Genomic DNA, 27487 nt, shown 5'->3' on the forward strand with positions numbered 1-27487 from the left:
ACGTATGCACCAGCGTCCTTCACAAGCACCCGCAGCAAGCGGCTGTTTACCTGGTTACCATGGCAACGCCAGCCGGGTTAGGCGGCGGAAGTGTTAAATGAATTGTTTTCTCACTCAACAGTAAACAAACCAACATAAAGTTTAAGTGTATAAAGGGTATATGCATATTTCCAAAGTGACAATTTAAGGTCTTTTTGATACCTCTAAAATGACAAATTAAACATTGGCCAACTTGTCAAATATTAGAGGCAGAAATTGTGAAAATAGCCGATATACATGCCCACAAATAGATCTGCTATTTTCACAATAGAACCGTGCTGTACAAAATGTAATTCCTCAACTCTTAGTGCTCGTCAGTGTGTGTGTGAGTGTGTGGGGGGGGTCCCCATTTAAAATATGATTATTTTGGGGTCCCCTACACTCCCCTACATCAGTGTTTTTCAAAATTTAAAATGTCAAGGTCTCCCCTTAAAGGACAACTCCTCCCTAAATCACTTCTAGGCTCATTTTCCTACTTATATTGATCCAAAAAGACTGTCCATGGGGTCTATTAGGCAGAAATGCCCCTGTTGTCCAGTTTCCCCAGCAGAACGCCGCAGCTTTCATAGCTTAGAGTGGAGCCTATAAGCCTATCGCTTTTACACTATTTGTTGTGGTCAAAAGAGTTTTTATTTTTCATGAATTAGTTAGTAGTTGTTATCACAAACACATCCATGCCATCGTTGTCCCATACAACCATCACACTCTGCTAAACAGATGTTAGGCTTTTATGTGTTTGCCGAGTCCCGGAAAAGAAGCCCTGTGATTGGCCAGTGCAGTCACTTTGATTGGCAGTTGTGCCAAATGCTCACCCCAAAACATTATTTATTAGATTGTGGTGGCTTGTATGGGACAACCAAGGCATGGATGTGTTTGTAATGACCTCAAAATTGTACTTAAAGGAGTAGTTCACCACTTTTCAACCTGTCTTCATATAATAGGTCCTCACTAATGTTCATGATAAAATATCAACATTTTTGTCTACTCAGTCCAAGTCTCCTAGGAGAGCTGTGGGGAGTTCCGAATCCATCGTCTTGTGATATCATCATTTTCCCCCCAAAAAAATGTAATCAATATTTTGGAAAAAAATATTTAGATTTTTATTATCGCGAGAACAATGGCTTCCACTTTAAAATTGCAACTTTTCAGGAATAGAAAGCTTGCAGTTTCTATAAGCTGGATTGGCAATCGATGATGTCACAAGACGATAGGTTTCTGACCTGCCCACAGCCCTCCTTTGAGGAGAAAAAAGAAAAAAAAGCTATTTTTGAGTGAGGACCAATTATATGAACACAGGTTGAAAAGCGGTGGAGTGCCCCTTTAACACTTTGTAAGCCACGGGGAGCCCCTTAATGTTAAAACCGTAGTATATCGCACATCCCAGCAAGGAGTCTCAGCCGCGCCGTACTTTCCCGGACTTTGTCATTAAAACCGGAATAAATGATTTTGATCCGAAAATCGGCGATCGTCTAACCTTCCCTAGTCACCGCTCGTCCATCGGTGGCTCGTGGCTGCTCTGACATGAAACAGAAGTGACTCTCATGGCCTCTCCTTCTTCAGCCTTCCTTCCTCCTACCCACAACGGCGCTGTCCAAGAAGGAGGGGCAGCGGGCTCATGTTTATAAACATAATATTATGTCTCAGATCACAATAAAATAATAGAAATTTCACGGCTAATCTACCAACCACCATTCTATTTCGGACGGCAAAGGGTTAAGTATGGTACTTAAGTAAAAGTACTTAGTTACTTTACACCACTGCTTACTCTGCATGGTGTCGCTATCCTAATGACCCGTGCATCTCTCTCTCTCCCTCTCAGGGGCGTCACAAGGGGGGGGAGTGGGACTGAGTTACTAGGGCCCAAGGTGGAGGGGGACTTAATTATTTTATACTTTAGCTATTGAAAAATAGCAGATATACAAGCTCAAAGCGCGGCACCAAGTGCCACACTGCGAGCTTGTAGATGTAGATTTTTGAAAAGTCGTGAAAATGTGTGCAGCTCTTTGAATATATGTATTTTTTAAGTGAACATTTGTAACTCAAATTTTGCTTCGGGGGGTCCCTGGAACTAAATATTTTGAGATGGGGGTCCGTGGCCAAATACATATCATTTTGGGGGTCCTTCACATGAAATGGTTTGAGCACCACTGACATAGAAACAGACTTGTACAAATTTTCACGACTTTTCAAAAATGGCAGATCTACGAGTGCCGCGCTGTGAGCTTGTATATCTGCTATTTTTCAATAGTTAAAGCACAAAATAATGCAGTGAATCCTTGTACCCAGGCAGGGCCCAGAATTTGGTACGACACGCCTGCTCCCTCTCTCTCTCTCTCTCTCTCTCTCTCTCTCTCTCTCTCTCTCTCTCTCTCTCTTTCTCTCTGCTTCTCTAGTCATTGCAGTCATTCTCCTCTATTTAAAGTGTAGTCAATCGGAAATTATGAGGATAATCTTCCATGCGTACAAAGCACTTCTTGGCCGGATGACGTTAAGCGGGAAGCTTCATAACTTTTTCAAGGTTGTTTAAGACTTTTTTTGTTTTAGTTTCTCTGGTGTCATTCCAAAAGAAACTTCTTGATGTTTTCTTTCCTTAGAACAGAACATGAAAGGACTTCTGGTGGATCCTTATGAAAATGCCAATCCACATTTTTCTGTTGTCTGGCAGCCAGCTGATCCTTTATCAAACAACGTCACGCTCATAAAGAGCCAGTAGGCCTATGCACACCTAGGCTGGATTCAAAAGAAGCCCGACCGCTCATAAGATGCAATGGAAAAGTGTACTCTCATGTGGTACTCTCATGTAATAGACTTATAGTCCATGGGCCATACGAGATGTCGCTCTCGGAAAGGTGGCAAAGGTTACTATGCATTTTTGAGAAACTCTATATCGACTGTAGATTATATTTTGGTATGATAACCCTTCCTGAGTCACAGCTAAATTGGTGTTATCAGCTGCTAGAGTTGGTGTCCCATTAACTTTACTATACAGGAAAAAAATGTCAAACCAAGGGTTTTTCATGATTCTGAATCCATTGCAAGCATGTGTTTTGCACAAAAACATTCCTTGGGCTTAAAAATGCCCAATAAAATTGTGAAAAGTGATGACTCATCACTTTTCATCACTAAACCATAGTTTTGTGGGGGGCGTTGATGACACCAATTTAGTTGTGACTCGGGAAGGGTTATCATACCGAAATATAATCTACAGATATAGAGCTTCTTAACAATGCTAAGAAACCTTTGCCACCTTTCCGAGAGCGACATCTCGTTAGACCCATGGACTATTAAGGTTACTGTAGTCGTTACCTCTATGTTGAAAGCCTGCGGTTTCCATTAGCTTGGCTTTCCCCATTGATGATGTCACTGTTCTCATCTAAGACACAGACCAAGTAGACAGAAAGGGTACCGTAATTATAATGAGCATTAAAGCTATACTGTGTAAGTTGCTCAACTAGTGGTCAGTAGCAGTAGAGCAAACCGCGGTCGCGTCTGCTTTTTTCGGCCGTTTTTCGCCGCGGACCGGGCATTCAGACCACCGCGTCCGCCTCGCCTCGCCGAGACCTATCCATAGAGGTCTTTCGTGTCCCTCTACAAGCCTCGGTTGGGGAGTTACATGCTAGACTCCTAGCCCAGTGTAAACACTGCAGTGTACTTCCTGAAGAGCTCAGCAGTGTATGATCTGGGCTTTGATTGGCCGGTAGGGAGACACGTGTACAGAATGATGCATATGACGTAATTTTGCCGGGAAAAACAGCCCCGGTCACGGCCACCAGGGCTCAGTAGAACACATAAAGAAAAGGCTTTGGGAGCTGAAATTAACAGAGTGGGGGTTCTAAAACTTTAGGGATTTAATAGTTAGGACAATTTTAAGATATGTTTTATAAAAAAAGTTACATAGTATAACTTTAAGTGAGGACCAATTATATGAACATAAACATAGGTTGAAAATGGGTGAAGTCGTCCTTACTGTTACTGTCCACTACTGCGTGGCATGGAATGAAGTGGAGTTAGATGTGTCAGGTCTTCAAACACACTGTTCTTTTTAATCATGTTTGTTCACCGCCAGCTGGTGTGTGTGTGTGTGTGTGTGTGTGTGTGTGTGTGTGTGTGTGTGCGTGTTTGTGTGTGTGCGTGTGTGCGTGCGTGCGTGCGTACGTACGTGCGTACGTGTGTGCGTGTGTGTGCGCACGCGTGTTCGTGCTCACCCTGAAGTCAGTTATTATTACCTTCAAACAAAAGGATAATGGGTTTTTCTGCTGCGCGTCACTAGAGCTGTGCAGAAATATTTACACGATCAATAAATATCATTCTCTATAGTCACCAAACCGCGGTCATGCACACACACACGCACGCACGCACACACACACACACACACACACACACACACACACACACACACACACACACACACACACACACACACCAGCTAGCAGTGAGGATGGCAGCTGTTGCTATATGTAATATGTTTAGCACAGTACGAATAGCCTTGAATACTTCACGCGTGACAAATAGCGCAAATATCACAACACGTTGCAACGCGTTGTGAGCCTGTAAATCGCCTATTTTCTCAACGTTTGGGTGACTACTACTAGTATGAAGAAGTAGGGCTTCCATTTACAGAGGGAGAAAATACATACAAAGCTGAAATGTGGAGATACAAGGTTTCTTCCCGGCAGCGACGACAACAATAAGAATGGGTGTGATTTATTGGCGTTTTGTGGAGCTCCGAGCCTGACCTGCAGCCCTGTGAGGCAAGGCAGTATTCAGGGTCTGAGTGCCTTTATCCCTGCTGGCTGCTTGTCAACCTGCCAAAATTTCAGAGGTGGAAAAAGTGCTCACATTTTGTACTTAAGTAAAAGCATCAATACTGCCCTGTAGATGTACTCCGTTACAAGTAAATGTCCAGAATTAAAAATTTACTTGAGTAAAAGTATGAAAGTATTTGTATCAAAGTGTACTTAAAGTACCGAAAGTAAAAGTACTAAATGTTTGAAAATAGCAGATCTACAAGCTCACAACGCGTCGCGATGCGACGCGCTGTGAGCTTGTAGATCGTCTATTTTCAAACAGCCAAGGTATAATTTACACCTGCAAAGTAACTAGTAACTAAAGTTTTCAAATAAATGTAGTGGAGTAAAAGTACAATATTTGAATCCAAGATGTAGAGGAAGGAAGTAAAAGTATTGGAAATACTCAAGTGAAGTACAAATACCTCAACATTGAAGTACAGCACTTAAGTAAATGTAGTTAGTTACTTTGTACCACTGGCAAATTTGCAATGTTCAGTCCGTGATCGCAAACGCAAAATGACCAATTACGCATGTCTCTTCAAACATGCATACTGTAGTGTACATGATAGAATCACCCTTTGTGTCTAATTAGCTGAAACTAGAGACACATTCTACAGTCTCCACACTGGCCTGGAGACACAATAGATCTTTGTTGTTTATTTTTTAATCACATCTAATCGACCGTTTACGAGACAAAGCGAACCCTGTGGGATCCCCACTCCGTGGCAGACTTCTAATCAACCTGACCTTAAACTTGAGCTCGCACACTTATTTTAGTCTAATCTACCTGGAAACAAAGTTTAATTTATGTTCATGTTCATTTACATGTTAAAGGTATTTACCTGTCAGCCTGAGTATGACATATTAAGAATAGACCATCGTCTTTAAAGGGCCTACACCATGCTTTTAAAACTATATTTTTTGTATAAATATATGCTCAAAATTGAGTCTAATGCCTCATTCACACTACAGATATATAGTTGAACGTTTTGCTTGGTAATTCAATGTAATCTCAATGGAAACCAGCTTTAAAGGCTGGATTCCAAGGACAGCCGACACGCCCAGCCTTTAAAGCTGGTTTCCATTGAGATTACATTGAATTACCAAGCAAAACGTTCAACTATATATCTGTAGTGTGAATGAGGCATTAGACAGGTTTTAACCCTCAACAAACACTCTGACCATTCTTTTTGTTTGTTCTAGCTCTACTATAATGAGGCTCTCCAGCTGCAATACCAAAACGGCCTCTGTTTGCTCAGGGGTGCATCTAGTGGGGTTTTTCCACCCCTCCCCCCTCCCCTCCTCTTCACTCCTCCCCGGACCCCACGTTGACAACAAATAATGTTAATATTGGGCCAATACAAAAATAGGATAATGTTGCAGCTCTGATTATAGCCTACTGTAGGCCTATGTTGTATGTTATAGGCCTACTGTCAAATGACACAGGGCGACCGTTGCTAGACCAGACATTACTGAAAGTTAATCTACATTAGACAATCAACCCCACCTGCATTGTATTTATGTAAAAAAAATGTTTTAGAAAAAAAAGAAAAGTTTTTTGAAAAAAAAAAGTTTTTTGAAAAAAAAAAATTTTTGAAAAAAAAAATTGGATTTTTTTTTTTTTTGAAATTTATTTTTTTTGACTCTGAAAAAAAAACGGGAATCCGTGTGACGTCACACGGATCAACTCTCAGAACAGCACTGTTCTGAGAACCCGTGGAAAGCTTTTCATCTCTGTCTTCCCAAAACCAGAGAAAGACACAATGTACAGAAATAGGACTTTGTGAGGATAGAAGGTGCCAGTAGGACCCCAAAAAAAGGTTTTAAAATAGAAAAAGTGAAAATTCATGGTGTAGGTCCTTTAAAGCCAGAAGTTTTGAGGAATAATTTTATATTAAGCGTATTATTATGCTTATCCCAAAAAAGAGCAAAGTGCCAAAGTTTGCAGGATTGGTCCGTTTTGAACAAAATGCCTCCAATCATGAACGCAGTGTGCGATTTCCATAAGATTTTGCACGCACATTCCCACCAGCTTGAGAAAAATCCCACCATTTTCACATTGGCCTGTTGTAGCGCCACCAGCAGATCAACTTTAGCAAAACACATTTATGGAACAAAATGCCTCAAATCATGAATGCAGCGTATGATTGCTGTTACAGGCAGAAGACATGGCATCCTTTTCACATTGGCCTATTATCGCGCCACCAGGAGGCCACAATAACATACCTGACCTGAAGGAGACCTGTGCTCGGAAGAGCATTGCTTCTAGTTTGATTTGTTTCGAATTAAAGTTTCTTGTGTGTGAAAATGTATCAAAGTTGGATGAGTTCACGTGGGCTTTTAGGCTTTAACTCTGTGGTTCTCAAAGTGGGAGGGGAAATCTCGCTCTTTCGAACAACCATCATTTTGACAACGGAGCGTCGGGAGGGTTAGCGACTCACCCCACGGAGGTTATAGGGTAAAGGTTAGGTTTGGGTGTCGAAAAGATGACACGTAGAAACAGCGAAACGCTCCCAAGTAGGATCCAGACCGGGACCCCCAACTGGCCCCAAGCCTTGTAAACCAGCCTCCTCCTGAAATTCTGATTTAATTTCTAGGAGGAAATGAAATGCAGCTTTCCTGAGGAGGCTGGTTTATGAGGCTAGGGACCCCCAAGGGTCCTTGAGGGAGTTCCAGGGGGTCCCCACCAAATGGACCCTTACAAGCCTGTGTACAATTGATTTTGTTCCATTTGTACACTCTAAATTAACAGATTGTACTATATAAATTGCGGTCCCAGAGATATAAATGCCATTAAATGGGTGTCCGTAGCCTAATGCATGTCAAACTGGGGGTTCCTGAAATTAAAATGTTTGAAAAATCACTGCATATCTTTTCAAATGAGGGTCCACAAGCTACTTTCAATTTCAGAGTCCTTGACATGAAAAAGTTAGAACCACTGCTTTCACTAACTAACGTCTTTCCTTAATCTCCTTTTGGGGCCCTTAACTCAGGACCATTGATTGATTGATTGAATATTTTACAGCAGTAAAATGTCTAAAAAAGAAAGAAAGAAAGAAAGAAAGAAAGAAAGAAAGAAAGAAAGAAAGAGGACGAGACACAAAAAAGGCATGGGCTTGTTTCCGTTGCGGTCCATTAAAGACTCTGACAACTGGACAATACAACCAGTGCAACAAACAGAATAATAATATCAATACACACCTTGACTGTTCACTGCTAGCTAGGTCGATTCCAGTTTCACTTCATAACACATTCAGTAGGATAGCCTGCCTGCCATATAATGCTCTCAATGAACTATTTCAAAAGGCTGACAGAAGTCTTACCTACAAATCCCACTTGTATTTGCGAAGCAGCTTCACTTCCCAGAGTGTAAATTGGTCTGTTTGAGAATTCACTCTATTGACTTTATCTCAAAGAGAGCAGAGTCCTAGTAAGTGACTTGAAATGGCTTCCCTGCATGGCATATTAGTAAGTGAATGTTGACACCAAATATCCTGTTAGCCTCCCATCCTGACAGGCATATAATTTAGACCAGAGTTGAATGCAATGACTGCTGAATTGGTGGAAAGGGAAGGAGGGAAGTGTCATGCATCTCTATGCTTAAGACACTTCTCTTCCCATCAACGAGCATCGACTTCAGCGCTCTCTGCGTCCGTTTCTTTGGGGGTTTTTTTGTTTGTCTTTTTTTTGTCTCAGAGCCGCTTCTGTTGAGGAGCACTGCACTTTTGATTTGATTTATTGATTGATTGAGTACTTTTTTTGTCAGATATGCATCATAGCATACCAAGAGGTAACACAATAATACATGTCCTCAACAAATACAAACACTATATGTTTTTTTTTTGTAGCCATCATTAGCAAGGCAGAGATACACGACCAGGCTGCCTCTTTTACAGAATGTTTATTATCGGTCTTCCAGTCGGAACTCTTTCCTATGGGGAATCGTCAGATTGCGCAATAGTGCAGAAAAAAAATCTACGTCAGCTTCCGTAGGACAATGTCGCATTGGCCAGAGGGGATGTCAATCACGTCCCGGGGTGTTAGGTCCACCCCCTATAAAGCCTGTGACGTCCATCCGCCCAGTCTCTTCGTCTTTTTCTGCTCTACACTTCAGACGCGATTCTAACAGCTCCTCATTCAACGTAAGTAATTCTTCATTTACCTTCTTCACAGAGAGGTTGTAAACGTGCTGAAATATAGCCCAAGGCGACGAGTCCAACGGCTTCGGCACTTTTCTTCTCTGTTTCTCGCTGCCAGCGATCTTTCTTTGTTTGGTAACCCTCGAGCTACTAGCTAACCTAGCCTAGCCTAGCCTTAGCCGCTAGCCTTCTAGCCTGCTGCCTTGTTGTTGCTATCTTGTTGTTAGCTCCGCTTTCCACTGTGTTATAGCTAGTTTGTTTAGCTTTGTTTACCATACTGTATACTACTGCTTGCTTACCCCCTGCTTCTTTGCTCCCCGCCTTATAGCCACAGAGCTTTGCGGCAAGGACTGACGTTATAATGGCGACTCCTAGCCTGCCACACTGCGTCGTCAAGGGATGCAAGCTGAAGCTCGACGCAGACGACCCCCACCGACAGTGCATCGTATGCCTTGGATGGGACCATGTCGCCGACAGCCTAAAAGACAACCCACCCTGCGGGCTTTGCCGCGGCATGTCGATATCGCAGAGGCAGGGCCGTTATTACACAGCCTGCCTCCTCTCCGGCCTCCACGCGGCGGAGCCCCTCGACTCCGACTACTCCGAGCAACCGGGTCCTTTGGCCCAGGCCTCGGCTGCCGCTCCACCACCCGACATCGAGGCCTCGGATTCCTTCGCTTCGGAGACCTCAAGCGGAGACGAGGAGGATGTTGAGGACGACGAGCTCTACTTCCAGGAGCGCCATCTCGCTCTGTTTGGGCGGACGTCGGACGACCTCCATGCGGAGCTGGAGTCCCTTGCGGCTGCCTCTCCTCCCCCCTTTCTCAACACCATTTCCCTCGCCGTCACTCCCCTGTCTCCTATGGCCTTTCTCATGGAGGCGGAGGAGGGGCCCGCTGCCACTCCCGGGACATCCGCGGCAGGCCTGTCTGTCCCCCCGGAGTTGGCCTGACCTGGCTCATTGGCTTCGGTTCCCGACGTGCAGGCGGGCTTCGCTGCCCCGTCGCCAAGCGGCAGCGGTGCGCCTGCGGGACTCGCCCCGTCGAACCAACAGGCACTCGCCTTCCCGGACGGAGACGGTCCTCACTTGCCGCCGGAGACGGCCTCGCCCGCTCCTCAGGAGGATGCCGTCCCGCTCTTTGCTATGGACCCCTGGGCCCTTCTGGAAAGCGTCGCCAGGCTGCAGGGCCTCCCCGTCCCTGTGCGGGGGCAGCCTGAAGGTGGTCAGCCGGACCGTCGAGAGGACCGTGGTTCTCCTCCGCCGGCGGAGATGTTGCGTCTCCCCGCCGGTGCGGGGCTGCAGGGCTGGGTCCAAGGCCCATGGGCCTCCCACCACGACCCGGCTCTGCTTGGTTTCACAACCGAGTTCGAGGGGGCCCAGGAGATGTGGATCCCGCGGTGTCCGCACATCCACCCCACTCTGGCTGCCTCTCTCCATTCTCACTTTGCGACTCAGCAGCCGGGTGCAAGGAGCCTGTTCATCCTTACGGGCATCCACCCCCTCCTCAGGGACCCCAAGCAGAGACAGATCTCCAAGGCCTGCAGAGAGTCCTATAGATCTTCGAGGCATTCGGTCCGGGCCCTCACCGCGGTGGCGCTTCTGGCGGACTATGTGAAGTTCCTACAGGGTCCTAACCCTCCACCCGACCTCGACATCCAGGCCGAGCTCCGGGCAACCATGGATCTCTTGTCCTTTCTTACCTCCTACTCTGTGGCCTGGGCCGGCAGGGCCATGGACCACATCATGACTCTGGAGGCCTGCCAATGGCTGGACCTTATCGATTGTAGGAGAAGTGGCCCGGACAAGACCTTCTTCCTTGGTCTCTCCCACGCGGGGATGGAGCTGATACCCGGAGCGCTTCAGCTCATCCTAGCGCACGACACGGCCATGGCTAGGAAAGAGGAGGAACGGACCGGGGCCGAGCTGGCCCATGTGCCCCCCCCCCGGTCACCCCTTCTGTTCCCAAGAAACACTGATCTTCCTCGAGCAGCAGAGGCTATGCGTCCGCTTCGTCAAGCAGGTCTTCCGGCTCAGGAGCTCGACCGAAGGACGACCACTTCAGACCCCATCTTTCCCGTGGGTCACGGGAAAGGACGGCGCCAATAAGACTGCTCAGGGCGGCGCGATCACAGGGGACCACGGGCCTCCCTGTCTACAGTGGACTTTTGTGTGTGTGTGTGTGTGTGTGTGTGTGTGTGTGTGTGTGTGTGTGTGTGTGTGTGTGTGTGTGTGTGTGTGAATTTTTATTACGCTGCTGTCGATTGCTGTGCAAGCTTTGTTTATATTGTTATTTGTGCCCTGCCCGAAGTGCTCCTTTTATTAAAACCTTGTTTTTCTTTTAAACGCGGTTTCCTCCTTGTCTCAAGCGGGTTTAGCATTTAGCATTCCAGGTGCTACCATTGTCTCTGCTAAATTACTTCACATAGTCCCTACGGTGGTCATTCGCCTCCTCTTCTCTCACTTTGCTAAACCACTGACTTGCAACCAGAGTTCCCTGGTGTTGGCTAATTCAGGCTTTGTCACTATCTCTGTTAGTCTTGACTTACAAGGTAATTTCTAGTGTTTGGGCATTGCTGCCTTGCCAGCCTTGCCTCACGCCCTTTTGGCTCATTAACAGGTAACCCTCTTTGGTTCGCTATAGGGTGGGTTCCCTTGTTGTTCCCCCTTGGGGTGTCCTTCAGTAAGGCCTTGTTCTTGCTGAAGGTCCCTCGTCTTTTGATGGTTTCCCTAGAACCTGCTTGTTGAGGTTCTGGGGTTGTGGGGCTTCCTTTTCCCTAGTGCTTGGGAAAAAGGGGCTCTTGCTTTTCCTTTCCACCTCTGCCCCTGTGACCCCTTGGGTCTGGGTGTCTGTGGACTGGGTCTTCCCCTGTTGGGGGCCTGGCCTGGTTGCAGTCCTAGAGGGTGGTTAGATGTTGGCCTTTGTCGCATGGGAGTTTACGTACCCCATAGGAAGGAGTTCCGACTGGAAGACCGATAATAAACACAAGCGTTTAGAACGAAACACCTGTTTATTTAGGTCTGAGAGGAGGAACTCCTTCCGGTCTAGGCCCTCTGTTCGAATACTAGAGCAGAGACGCTTAAGAGACTGGGCGGATGGACGTCACAGGCTTTATAGGGGGTGGTGGACCTAACACCCCGAGACATGATTGACATCCCCTCTGGCCAATGGGACATTGTCCTACATGAGCTGACGTAAAATTCTTTCTGTATTATTGCGCAATTTGACGGTTCCCCATAGGAAGGAGTTCCTCCTTTCAGACCTAAATAAGAAGGTGTTTCGCTCGAAACACTTGTGTTTGTTACCAAGTTGCTTATTATTCTAACCTATAATGTTTACAGATACATTATTTTATTGTGCTCATTAAGTTTAAACGAGTAATACATAGTTTGGACGTCATCTTGAATGAGATTCAAAACGGAGTAGCTCTGTAATTAAAATCAGCTGTGTTTGGAGGAATGAGCAGCAACGGGAATCAAACAGGTGAATGTAATCAAGGTTCATTCATATTCAAGATACCCTGTCTATGTCATCGCGCAGCACGTTTTTGTTCACAGGAAATAATTAAGAATGGTCTATTTGGGGACTTTTTATATAAAAATACACAAAGATTGTATATTTTCTATTTTTTGGCATCTAATGTCCATATGATTACCACTGATAAGCTCTAAAAGTGTGAAAAAACATATGTTTTCATTTCACTAGGTCTTTAACCCACAATTGTGTGCGACAACTCGTTGATTTACAACCCGATGTTGAATCCGTTTTACCACAACTACGAGAAGTCAATTGGTACGTCTGTATACCACCTGACGGTGTTGTTCAGAATCCGCTGTCATTGGTAACCACTTGATACTGAGGAGACACTGCTTTTCATACCGGTGAAGTGGAATGCAGTGTGTTAGTCTGCCACTGTTAACACTGTTAACATGACCTGCGTGGATGCAACAATGTGGTGGACACTTAACTAGCTGACTCACTATCTGATTGCATTAAAGGACAACTCCTCCCTAAAACACTTCTAGGCTCATTTTCCTACTTATATTGATCCCAAAAGACTGTCCATGGGGTCTATTAGGCAGAAATTCCCCTGTTGTCCAAATTCCCCAACAGAACCCAGCAGCTGTCATAGCATAGAGTGGAGCCTGTCACTTTTACACTATTTGTGGTGGTCAGAAGTGATTTTCTTTTTCATGAATGTGTTACTAGTTGTCATTACAAACACATCCATGCCTTGGTTGTCCCACACAAGCCACCACAATCTCATAAATAATGTTTAGGGGTGAGCATTAGGCACAAGTGCCAATCAAAGTGACTGTACTGGCCAATCACAGGGCATCTTTTCCGGGACTTGGCAAAACACATAAGAGAATAACATCTGTTTAGCAGAGTGTGAGGGCTTGTGTGGGACAACGATGACACGGATGTGTTTATAATGACAACTAGTACCACATCCATGAAAAATAAAAGCACTTTTGACCACAACAAATAGTGTAAATGCGATAGGCTTATAAGCTCCACTCTATGCTATGACAGCTGCTGGGTTTTCAACAGGGGAATTTCTGCCTAATAGACCCCATGGACAGTATTTTTGGATCAATATAAGTAGGAAAATGAGCCTAGAAGTGTTTTAGGGAGGAGTTGTCCTTTAACACTATTTATCGCCACTGTCGGGCAGAAACCTCGCATCTCAAAGTTTCACATTTGTATGTTTTTTCACAAAGTAAAGCCCTGCTTCATCATACAAGACTGTCGCACAATATTTGTGGAAACGGCAGATCTACAAGCACACAACGCCTCGCAAAGCGAGATCGGCTATTTTCACTAGTTTAAATAATTTTTAAAATGATAATACAGGGTTAGGTTTTGGACATTTGGAAGTTTCGACCCGACAACAACGTTATGTTGTGTGTATGCTTGTATTTTTGTAGATATCAATAAACTGTGTGTGTGTGTGTGTGTGTGTGTGTGTGTGTGTGTGTGTGTGTGTGTGTGTGTGTGTGTGTGTGTGTGTGTGTGTGTGTGTTGTAGATCAGCTACAGTTTTTTCACTATTTTAAATGTTATCATTTTTAAATTGATGAATACAAAACGAAAGGTTTTGGACATACAAGGTTTCCACCCGACAACAACGACATTGATTCAAAGATTTCAGACACTTATAAATCATTTATCGTAATGATATTGCATTACATTTGGCGGTGTGACTCCTGTGTAGAGAATCTGATATCACGAATGCCCTGCTGAAGCAGAGCCGAGGATGCAGAAATTACATGGATATAACAGTAACACCTTCAAGGGCATAACATAACGTCACTGTCGGGCAGGAACCTCATATCTCCAAGTTTCACATTTTGCATGTTTTCTTTTCGTAAAGTAAAGCCCTGCTTTACCATGCAAGACTGTCGCACAAAACTAGTGAAAATAGCAGATCTACAAGCACACGCGAGGCGCTTATAGATCGTCTATTTTCACTAGTTTAGATCATTTTTTAAATGCTGAATGCAAAACAAATGGTTTTGGACATACAAGGTTATTACCCGACAACGGCGATAAGCTACACAATCCGGGTACAGCAGAAGGTGCAATATCGCTCCATTCCTGGCCTCCTTGTACTGGTTAAATTCAGGGTCCAGTTCAAGGTCCTGGTGCTCACGTATAGAGCTCTGCATGGTCAGGCTGAAGCTCTGTCCAGACCGGCGAATTAGCGAAAGCGACGTGAATAAGCGAACCAAAAAGGCGAAGAATTCGCGATTCGCCTTTTTCCATATACACCAAAAATAATATTCGCTTAATTCGCCTAAATACGAGGGGTGATATCTGCCTGTAGCCACAGGAGGAGAAAGGATCAGAAAGGAGAGAGAGGAGAGAGGAGAACGGACGGGGAAACAAATAAAACAATGGAAACAACATCCTCAAGTGATGATGACCTGGTCGTGGTTGTTAGCCTATTAAATAATAAAAAGAAAAAGAAGAATAGAAGTCTTCACCGGCGCACACAACTCCGTACCCCCGCAGACAGGCAGCTCGCAGCAGCGGTGGTGTAAAGTAATTAAAAGTACATTTACTTGAGTAGCCTGTACTTGTAGGTATTTGTACTTGATTCCAATTCCCAGTGCTTTCCTTCTACTCCACTACATTTCGGATCTTATTGTATTTATACCCAGCGATTTATTTTAAAACATTAGTCTTTTTGCAGATATAACAATAAAACATACAAACCATGCTTTTACCAGTAGACATTGGAGTACTTTTCCCAAGCAGCCACACAGACGAGAGACACGGAAAAGCAATGTAAAGAGAAGGTGACCATGCTCTCTCTCTTTCTTTAAGTAGGATAGAGTGAGCTTGATTTAATACAGAAAGAGAGAGGAGTTCACCAGCGAATGTTCGCTAAATTCGACACAAGGGCGAATAAAAAACAGACGCCTTTTCGCTTTTTTAAAATTCGCGTTTGGTGTGGATGCTTCCATTGACTTTATAAGGTTTTAAACAAAAGGTGAATTATACGCTAATTCGCTATTCGCCAATTCGCCGGCGGTGTGTACGAAGCTTCAGGGTTGGTCCCACGTTAAGTGCCCGAAAGGGCCCTAATGTCTGCTGAACAGGGTCTGTTGAAGGTTCCCAACACCGATTTAAAAAGCCAAAGGTGACAAGGCCTTTCAAGCCGTTGCCCCTGAAACGGACCTCAAAACGCTACTATTTGAACAGGCGTTTGTTGATGGTACGTGATTTTATTTCCATGCTTGTGTTGATGTCCTGCTGAGATGAATTGTAGCCTTTGTCTGCTTAAATACCCTTGTTTTGCTTTAGTTGTTTATCTTTTCACTGTACATTATGTATACTGTACAGCACTTTGTGAGATCTCTCTGTGAGAGGTGCTACATAAATAAAATGTGCTTGTACTTACTTACACAGGTTTAACACATACATTCCACAGAAAGACATACAATTAACTAGCTCACATAGTGAAGAACAAAATTTCAATTCAATTCAACTACTAGATTGAACCATTAGGAACGAGCGTTAACCTGTAAAGCATGGGGAATAGCTTGAATGCCCGGCCTTCCCGAACTATACCTGCATGATGCGATGCTCGATTCAATGGCTGTAAACGTACAGAGTGATAGAGTGTGCACACGTTCAGTCACTCAGAGATCCAGTGCAGATACTGTAGTAGTAGTGCGGTGCAGGTCAGTGTTTTATTGAATCTTTATTTATGTTTAGTTCCTGAGTGTCTCTTAGCTGTTAACGCCCCCATGTTTCATTCTAACAGCCTGCACTGTTACTGATCCCTCCAGGGAGCAGTAACACTTTATGTTGTCAGAGAACTCTTTCCTTTGAAGTCAGAGGTAAATCTAAAATGCACTGGTAGCAACTGTGTGGCTGAGACACTAGTGTGCGTGCGTAGGTGCACCGTGCACGTAGGAACATGTGCACGTAAAGGACATGTGCTATTTTTTTGGATAAACGGTCATATTTTAGGTAATTAAAGTCAAAGGCAGATCATTTCTGATCCACTGGATATTGTGGGGGGGGGGGGGGGAGAATAACTCTAACTCTACTTTAAATAAAGTACAGACCAGTGGTGGAAAGTAACTAAATACGTTGTGTACTTGAGTAATGTACTTAAGTACAGTTTTGAGGGTTAGGGTTAGGGTTAGTACTTTACTTGAGTTTTTCCAATTTCCAATACCTTTACTTCTACTCCACTACATCTCGGATCCAAATATTGTACTTTTACCACATTTATTTGAAAACTTTAGTTACTAGATACTTTGTAGATTTTGATTATTATACTACAAAACATATACATAAACACTTCAGCCCTATACATAGATCTGCTATTTTCAAAATATAACATTTGAAAACTTAAAATGGAATTCTGCATAATGAGTACGTTCTGCTTTTACTTGTATGATTATTTCGACCTTGCAGTATTGATACTTTTACTTAAAGGAGTGGCGACAAAAAAGACAACTCATGACAGGGTTACTCATGTAATGCAAAATTACATTTTCAATGTTTTGGTGCATGACACCAGGCATGCAGCTAATGTAAACTATCAGACAAAACTCTTAGCCTATAACATTGGAACCATAAAACAACAATTTATCGCATTCTACTATCCTTCTGGGGACAGTTCGCACTTGCAAGTACAGTAATACAAACGCAAACACACACACACACACACACACACACACACACACACACACACACACACACACACACACACACACACACACACACACACACACACACACACACACACACACACACAGACACACACAGGGGAAGTCATGCTGTACATTCACACTGTTGCACTTTGTCATATTCTGTGTAATTCTTGCTGGGCTGCTCTGGTTCACTTCTTGACAAATGATGCAGCCTGGACACTTTATTACACACACGCACACACGCACACGCACACACACACACACGCACACGCACACGAACGACAGATGAAGGTCAGGGTCAGACAGATGCTGTGGCTTACACACATGCTCACGTGAAAGATGCAAGATACATACAGTACATTATGTGTGTGTGTGTGTGTGTGTGTGTGTGTGTGTGTGTGTGTGTGTGTGTGTGTGTGTGTGTGTGTGTGTGTATCATTTCTATTCCATGGATCCCTGTCCTTTCCAGAGTTATAGTACATCCACTGAGAGTGATCAATTCTCATATTATCAAATAATATAGCGTCGCTGTTGGGTGGAATGTCCAAAACTGTTACTTTTCATGTAATGGGGAAAACATCGCTCTGTTCCAATGGATCCAATGCAGTTTAGTTTAGTTATAAGCTCTTGTTAATAATTTTCATTGGTGTAATATTTGTAAAACCCAGAAAACCCATTTGTGGGTGTCATTCGAATTAGCGACAGTCGCACGAGTTGATCGGGCTGATTTTTTTCAGACCGAACCGAGACGAGCACTGCACGTCTGACTGCTGTGACTCGATCGCTGCACACTCATCCTGCAAGTTTCAGCATCCTCTGGAAGGTGGGCGATCTGCAAGCTCACAACGCGGCGTGGAGACGCGGATGTGAGCTGCTATGAGCTTGTAGATCAGCCACTTTTGGTACGAAACACTGTGTGATGAGGAAGGGTTAGCCACGGATGGCTTGACTCCGGGAGGTGAAAACGGGAGGAATTTACACAAGGTCCGTGTCACTCCGTGTGTAACAAACAACCGGTTTGTTTTGTGGGCTATAAACGCTATACAATGGACGTTAAGTGGCAAGGGAAAGTGTTAAGTTGGAGGACGATATGGACCCAGAATGTCATAATTTATTGGCATCCATTCTCTAATGCGCATTTAGTTTATTCGATAAAGCTTCAAAATCCACCTCCTCCAAGCGGATAAAGGTTTTTGCGGATAATGAAAGTTTATTCGAATTTTGAAGTGTTTCTATAAAAAGATTGAAGCGCAAAAGGCTTAATGCGCATTAAGAGGCTTTATGGCATACATGGGCAACTGGCGGCCCGGGGGCCACATGCGGCCCCCACCTTCACTTATTGCGGCCCGCAGGTTAATACCGGAATACTGATATATTACTGATTTCAGCTGTTACAATTCTAAACATGACCTGCTTTAATTCCTTCAGTCAATATTAGTAGCTTAACCCTTTCTGTGCCACTTGGGGGCGCCAAAGTCAAAGTCTGTTGAGTGGCCAGGCTGTCCTCCATAGGCGAGCACTGCAACAGACAGGGACCCACTTGGCAGTGACGTGCGTGTACATGTTTGTGCTTGTGATGAGAAGGACCCGGATGAAATGGCTACAGATAGCTATAGGCTGATAGCTCATTTAGAAGATAGATATTCGGTGATTTAAGCCGTAAATAAAACGTTCAAGCTAAGATTAGAACACAGTTCAGAGAAAATGCTCTCTAAAGATGTGACTTTGTATTGGATTCGGCGGCGCGATGCGGCGGCGTTGCCCGATTACGGGCCGGTGGAAAGGGCTTTCGGTCGGCGGCCTAGATTTTAAATTTAGAGCCAGGCTTGGTGCGGCCTCTGATTATTTTATTCATTTTATTAAAAAAGCCGGACTAGTTCGGGATAGGCACACTGGAATACGTCGCGCCGCCGACAGTGAACATTCAGTGAACATTGGGGGGGGTCTAAACTTTATTTTAAACCATTTTCAATGGAATAAATCAGCGCTGGACGAGCCAGGACCACCCACGTTGGTCCAAGCAGCTCAGGATGAGTAAAAAAAAAAATAATAATAAAACATGCCGAAGAAAAGCCGAACTTGTTCGGGATAGGCACTAAATGAGTTAATGACTAGTATAGTAATATTAAAATGTATTTTTTTTAAGTTAACATGAGTATATAACTAAATGCATTTGAAATTAGATCAAAATGTTACATTTCAGGATTCCAATTCAAAAACAACAAAAAATAATTCAGGATTCCAATTCAAAAGAAGCAAAAATAGCTGATCTACAAGTGCAAAACGCATGCTCTTTTGTATGAGATACTAGAATGGCAAAGTAGGACGTAGCAATATGTAATGTGGCCCTCTTGAGTGAAGGTGGAAATATAGTGGCCCTCGCCATCATCAAAGTTGCCCACCCCTGCTTTATGGAAACGCCACTTTAGTCAGAATCTTGGTGTTCAGGTATACTCACCACCAGACAATGACGGGGGAATTCAGCATCCCTTTCATGTGACCAATGGCGCCAGCCAGGGTGGAATTCTGTCTCCTTTTCTGTTTAACTGTTCTGCTGCCCTTGACAGTCCTCACCGCCATTGAAAGGGTTAACACCATGGCGCCGTTGACGGTGAGGATCTTACTGTATATACAGTAAAGTTATTATTACTTACTGTACGTCGATCCGCACCCGCCCGCATCGGTAATGTCCGCGATTTGTTTACAACGCACGTCGGGCGTGCACGCAAAGTGAACGTCCTCCATAGTAAATCCATTGAGAGGCCCATAAAGAGACTTCATTTACTCCAAAAGAGACATTTTGAGCCATTTTGAGCCAGGTCTAATGTAAACAATACACACGGCTGGGCACAGCCATGTTTCTCTTCTGGGCTCACACTGTCATGTGACTAGATGACGTAATCGTTGCCGTCAAGTGATAATCCAAAAAAACAAAAACAACCCCCTTCCGGCCCTTCAAAATAATAGCGGCGGCCGACGGAGGAAACGACGCGGCACCAAGGCACCTAGCAACCTTCAGATTAAAAGGCAGTAATTGTGTTAATGTTTATATCAATGATTTATCATTCATTTAAATACATGTAACTAGTGACTTGTTAATTGCTCACCCTATGTATGCGGCTGACTTGGTCATCTTTAGTCTGTATTTGCTGGTCTCCAGGTTCTGAGTATATGCTCACAGGATGGTGTTGATTTTAATATAAAAGATTCGAGAAGGCTCAACAGAGAGAAAGAGAGAGAGAGAGAGAGAGAGAGAGAGAGAGAGAGAGACACTCAGAGAGAGACAGAAATATCTTAAAATAACAGTAACCTTTTCAAAGTTTTCACTTTAATTGCTGTCTGGCAGCAGCTCTCATGCTAAAGAACCTTCTTTAATGTCTCAGTTAGGAGAGGGGGGGGGGGGGCAGTCTCATGACCTTCAACACACTGTTCAATGACGCCCAATGCAACAGGTACAGGTTGCCTGGCAACCTTCTGGCAGAGAGAGAGAGAGAGAGAGAGAGAGAGAGAGAGAGAGAGAGAGAGAGAGAGAGAGATGGGAAGAGAAAGGGAGAAATAGGGAAGAGGCAAGGAAGATCAAAGAAGGAATGGACACCGACGTCACTTTAGGCTCCATGGCCATCCGCCATGACACTTTGGGTGGCGGAAGTGGCACCGGAGGTTCGGTGAATAACATTAGCGGTGCCACTTCCGCCACCCAAAAGTGTCATGGCGCATGGACCGTGGTGTGCCAACTTCCGGGTGGGTGTCTTCTCCTTCTTTGAGCCTTCTTGGGAAGAGGTGGTTAGAGGGACGAGAAAGGGCGAGCAAGTCTAATAAAGGCAGGGTAAAATACACACATACTGTATACATTTTGACACATGCTTATAACAGCGATTCCCAAACTGTGGACCGGAACCCATTGGTGGACCATGACTGTCAAGGTGTGGAAACGGAGTTGTAGGACTCAAATGCACAACAACAGACTCAGGCAAAGTATTAGATACAAGGTTTTTTTTCCTTTTTATTAACAACGAGGGAAAACAAGGAACAAGGAAACCTATACTGGGAAAACTAAGGGCTAGAAATAAGGACAAGGTCAAGGATCACAGGTCTTACCACATCAAATACGACAACAAACTGACAAGGAACTGACAACACAGGGGCATTATATATATATATATATATATATATATAGACATGGACTAACTAGACACAGGTGCAAAATATAGGCTAATCACTGGTGAGACAAGGCAGGTAACAGAAACTAGACAGACAGGAAACACTGGGAGCAATACTACAAAATTAAGGTGTAAAGTAAAACTCAAACTGCAACTAAGAACACATGAACACAATACTACAGAACAAAATACAGAACACCAAGGCAACACACTATACAGAACTAGAAGACCCAAAACCATTACAGGAATACAAATAAAGTCCCAAAACGAATAAGTACAGGCAAAGTCCACGATCCTGAGGAGCGGACCCTGACAATGACAAATTAATTTTGAGCGGTGCTAACTGCTCCAATACTTGACTTTGTGTGTATGTCCATGTGGGGAAAATTAGTATTTTGATTTCTCCATTACATAGAATTAACGTGCATGCGCTGTTGGCAAATGTTCCCACCTAGAATAGGGATAGTAGGTTTGAAGTTGTTAAATGTGTTTGACAAAGTGCTAAACAATAACGATGACGCTATTTCATTATAAATTGTGTGCGTGAGAGAGAGAGAGAGAGAGAGAGAGAGAGAGAGAGAGAGAGAGAGAGAGAGAACCAGATGCCTACCACTATTTGCTTGGTAACGAAAAGAGAAAATGTTTGAAGATCTTCGCCTATAATGACATCCCCAAAATAGGGATGTCACGCTGAAAGTGGTTAATAAATGAATGGTACAATACCGTCACTGTCGGGCAGAAACCTTTTATCTCCAAGTTTAAAAACAGCAGATCTACAAGCACACAACCCTCGCGGTGTGAGGTGTTGTGTGCTTGTAGATCGTCTGTTTTCACTAGTTTAGTTATTTTTTTTAAATGATAAAAACAAATGGTTTTGGACATACAAGGTTTCCACCCGACAACGACGATATGCATAAAATAATTGAATTTTTGGTTAAATGTGAACACTAGGGAGTGGCAATTGCCATCCCGTGATGTCCCAAATGACACCCATGGAGAGTACCCGGCCCAATAGATAATTCACCTCTGCTGTGTATTCAAAGTCAGTCCCTCAGACAGTGTCTGTGGAATATGTCTCCATTATCACTTGGTTATCATTTTGCTCATGATGCGTGGCTTTCAGAGGATTCCAATTATCTTAATGCTAAATTGAATTGGGTTCCAGCCCGGTGACGCTTGTTGAACTCCTGTAATCCATTTTTCATGAAGAGGGCTTTTCTCCAATTGCTGCTAAACTAATACAGTCACAAAGGCGATGCCTTCCCAGTAATTATTATGCCTGTGGAGGAGTTGTTAGTTATCGCTATTATTATTATAATTGTTTTAGTTTTATTTGTATGTAGATGAATGCATTTGCAGTAATTTTTTATTCCTATTATTATCCACACATTTAGTGTCTGCACAGGGCATCATGTGTGCGTGCGTGCGTGCGTGCGTGCGTACAAACTTGAAAGCCATACCATAGCTTCATAGATGGGCTATTTTCACTATATTCTTTTATTTATCCATGGAATTGGAACACCTTCATTTCTAAAAATATTTTAAAAACTTTAAAAAATAAAATAATAATAATAATAAAGGGATAATTACTTGTGACCCACAAAAATGGCAGGTGACCCGAACACGGGTCCTGACCCAGTCTTTGGGAAACGTGTGGACCAAGGACTTGCACCAAAAACCTGCACCGAAATTTGGAATGGGCTTGTCACTGGCCGAGCCCCTAGCACTGGTGAAGCTGATTGGCTCTACGCATGTGCCGCCACCCAGCAAGAGACCTGATGATGACGATGATGATGATGTGTGATGTGTGTTTGTTTTGCAGGACGGCTACTCCCAGTACCACTTTGTGGGGTCTGCCTCCACGATAGAGAGAGACTGCCAGAGGCCATACTCCTCATCCCGCACACCCTCCGTCTCTCCTGTGAGGACCTCCCCAAATAACCGCTCAGGTGAGTGTTTCCTGTCAGGACCTCCTCACCCTAGTCTCGCGTAGCCAGACAACTATTCCACAATCTCCGAATGCTATATAGAGTCTGGAACGACAGCTCCCGAACGGCGAGTATCAGAAGTATTCACTGCTGCACGGAACTGTAGTCCCATTAGAAACATACTGTAACAGAAACACACTAGGACAGACAGAGTCATTCGAGCAGCATATTCTTGTTATAGTTTAAGAAAACATTTGAAAATATCATGGAGGTAACACCAACAATACCAGAGAAACACGAAATAACACCCCCCAAAAAAATATTGAAACAAGACATAACGCTTCCAGTAGGACTTGTTATCGCTACTGCACCAAGGGAACGGTAAAGCGGATGCATCACATCCGCTTTATCTCATACTCATCGTAAGACTTACATTGCCCCTGACTGTATGAGGGGAGCATTTGCAAATCGCGGTAGTCAACAGTCACTCTGGCCACGCAAGACTATCCTCATCCAAAAAACCACTGAGGTGAGTATTTCCTGTTAGGACCTCCTCCCCAAGGACCTTCCCAAACACCCCCTGGCTCCACATTACCTCTCAGACCTCCTCCATGATAAACCTACTCTGTCGCGGACTCTGCGGTCTGCAGACTTTGGACCTCCTCTCTGTCCCCAGAGCAAACAAGCGAACCTTAGGCGACAGAGCCTTCAGTGTGGCAGCCCCCACCCTGTGGAACTCACTCTCTACCATTGGACATTCGCCATGCTCCAACACTGAACTCTTTTAAGGCTGCATTGAAGAGACACCTATTCACTCAGGCTTATGGCACTTAGTTTTTGTTTAGTTGTTTGTATAGTTTTGTAAAGCGCCTTGGGTTTATGAAAGGCGCTATATAAATGCAAGTTATTATTATTATTATTATTAAACAAGCTCTCAGGTGAGGGTCATTTATTGCAGTGCTTCTCGGGGGCCCTTGAGTTGGTTCCTCCTTTTCCTTGTGTAAATGTGACTTTGGGTATTTAGAAAAGCGCCATATAAATCGGAACTATTATTACTAGTAAGACACCTCAGGGCGCCAATTCTTGGCCATCTGGACAGTGATGTATTTCGGACCAGTTACCCATACATGGAGACCCCTGCATGATAGTCATTAATGTGATGTCAGAACATGCCCATATATGGGCATTACCAAATATGGGCATTCCCAGATATGCGCTTATATTGATGACATCGGGACAGGGATCTCCATATAGAGTATAAAACGGACAAGGACGTAATTGTGTGACTCGTGATGACATCAGCGATCTCCATGTATGGGCATAAAAGGGACATCAAGCCAGATCTCTGATATCACAGTGACATCAGAGCATGATGTCAGGGCGACAAACCCATAGAACCACAGACAAACCCATAGAACCACAGTGTCAGGCGTGACGTACAGACAGACAGACAGACAGAGATACACGGACAAGATGTGCCGGTTTTCATAGTAAACTTGCGACCTACGTTCGCAATTATGAGTTAATTTCATTAATGTCTCGCTACATACGGATGGACATACGGACATACACACAAAGCCAGATGTAGGAGCGGTTAGCGCAACTCCAAAAAGGTGTGTACAGTAATAGTGTCTCGGCTGGGGATCCATCGGCCATTAGTAGCCCCCTGAGTCTTCACAGCACGCTAGGCTGCAGTTAGCATCCTGCCATATCATCGCTCACCCACCCATGGGCCCTCATGCTGCGATTAAAGTTGGCCTTTAGCTCCGGCCCGTGGGGTCCCACGCCGTGCCAGGGATGAATTAGCATTAGCCGTTAGCACGAGTGCTATAGCCGGAGCCTTCAGCGGTGATTTCTCTATGCTGAGCTTAGCAGGCTGATGGGCCGGAAAAGTACTTTTCCTCCCCGCTGGCTTAGCTGAGTCTGGCACTCAGCGAGCTGTGTGTGTGTGTGTGTGTGTGTGTGTGTGTGTGTGTGTGTGTGTGTGTGTGTGTGTGTGTGTGTGTGTGTGTGTGTGTGCGTGTGTGCGTGTGCGTGTATTGGCATCAAAATATACTTAAAGTACCAAAAATAAAAGTACACAATGTTTGAAAATAGCAGATCTACAAGCTCACAACGCGTTGCGATGCGACCCGTTGTGAGCTTGTAGATCGGCTATTTTCAAATGGCCTAGCCCTAGGGTATAAAATAGAGCTAAAGTGGATTAATGTATGTTTTATAATATAATCATTTATTCCTGCAAAGTAACTAGTAACTAAAGTTTTCAAATAATTGTAGTGGAGTAAAAGTACAATATTTGGGTCCGACATGCAGTGGAGTAGAAGTAAAAGTATTGGCAATTGGAAATACTCAAGTAAAGTACAAATACCTCAAAATTGTACTTAAGTAAATCTACTTAGTTACTTTACACCAATGGAAATGGCACATCTGTACGTGTGAAACAAAGGGAAACAGGAAGCCAGAGAAAGGAGAAGGGAGGGATTGAGGGAAGAAGAATAAAGGATTGACGGAGGGAAGGGATGCTCATTTGACTTTGAACAGCGACATTGAACATGAGAAGCTTTGAGATTATAGAACGCGCACGCACGCACCCACACCCACACACACACACACACACACACACACACACAAAGGAGGGTCTCCTCGCCTCATTTTGCAGACTGTCTCAGTGCACTTGCAAGCAAAATGCGCGGGCACACACGTGCGCGCGCACACACGCGCGCGTGCGCACACACACACACACACACACACACACACACACACACACACACACACACACACACACACACACACACACACACACACACACACACACACACACCATGGTATCTAGACTCTGCATATGCTAACTGCCATTCAGCCCCTTAGAGATGGAACAAAGACATAGAGAGAGAGAGAGAGAGACACACAGAGAGGAAGGAGAGAGAGAGGGATGGAGAGAGGGAGGGAGAGGGAGAGAGAGAGAGAGAGAGAGAGAGAGAGAGCTGGGGAAGGCAAAGATGGGAGAGGTACAACAAATGGAGAGAGAGTAATAGGATTAGCTGGTGGGTGTGGTCACGGCTGCAAAGAATGGAGAGAGAGAGAGAGAGAGAGAGAGAGAGAGAGAGAGAGAGAGAGAGAGAGAGAGAGAGATGGATTGATAGACAGCGAGGACAGTGTCAAAGGGAGCTGTCCACACTTTAGAGCATGGTCATTCAACAAGCTGGCCACACTTTAGAGCATGGTCATTCAACAAGGGTTCCGCAACCTTTTGTTTTATTTATTTATTTGTATTTCTTTCTTTCTAACATTTAATTTAGTCTGAAAGGCTTTTCATGAGGCATAGGAGGAGCACTCCTCCAGTTTATAATTAGGTTTTTATTATCTCAAAGGCCACCTTTTTGGTCTCCTTTCCGCCATCTTTCCTCTTTCTAAATTGCCCCTTGAAGGCTCTGAACTTTTCAAAGCAATCAGGAAACGACGAGAGTCAATGTCCATAAAAACAGCCCTATAGACAGTACTGTCGTCTCCTGCTTACTCATCCTTGAGGCGGCAGTGGCTCAGGAGGTAGAGCGGCCGCTTGGCAACCGGAAGGTTCCCAGTTCGATCCTGGGCTCCCCCAGAGTTAGTGTCGAAGTAGGCTGGTCGAGCCCAGACATTTTATGACCCAGAAGGACAGGGATACGAGCCGCTGGATCTCAGAGGCCAATAGAAGTTGTTCACTGGTCTCTGTTTTTTTAGGAGCTGCCTTAGCTCTTAATTGCTCCCTTTGAACTTCAAAGGGGTTATGAACTGAGGTAATTGATTGGGACCATAAAAGTGTCATTCATTAGTCATCTCTCTCAATGAAAGCATCAAAGACAACGACCTGTTTGATGCCTCTCGTGCAGTGGAGGAGGAGGGGGGATGTGTTTGTAATATACAGATATATCGTCGTAGTCGGGTGAAAACCCTGTATGTCCAAAACCGTTCGTTTTCCATTTATCATTTTAGAAATGATTTAAACTTGTGAAAACAGACGATCTGCTGTTTTCACTACTTTTGTGCGACCGCCTTGTACAATGAAGCCGAGCTTTACTTAACGAAAGAACGTACAAATTTGAAACTTGGAGATACGAGGTTTCCGCTCGACAGCGAGGATATACAGCCTGATGGGCTGAACCACAGTTACGGGGGGCTTTACCCAGGCTTTTCTTCTTGAAATGCCTGGATCCCGAGGCTAGTGTCGAAGTGTCCTTGAACAAGACGCTGAACCCTACTCCCGATGAGCAGGTTGG

General features: G+C 44.3%; 1 protein-coding gene across 1 annotated transcript in view; it reads left to right on the forward strand.

Annotated features, from left to right (window-relative positions):
- ctnnd2a (catenin (cadherin-associated protein), delta 2a) overlaps positions 1 to 27487 on the forward strand; it is a gene marked incomplete at both ends in the record, with an annotated part of 625519 nt that overhangs the window by 584491 nt on the left and 13541 nt on the right. The window contains one exon of the mRNA XM_080752281.1: positions 23126 to 23252. Coding sequence (XP_080608407.1) covers positions 23126 to 23252 — 127 coding nt within the window. The remainder of the gene's footprint in view (positions 1 to 23125; positions 23253 to 27487) is intronic.

Source organism: Nannobrachium achirus (genome assembly GCF_963921795.1).
Source record: "Nannobrachium achirus genome assembly, chromosome: 21".
In the NCBI taxonomy this organism is placed as follows: Eukaryota; Metazoa; Chordata; class Actinopteri; order Myctophiformes; family Myctophidae; genus Nannobrachium; species Nannobrachium achirus.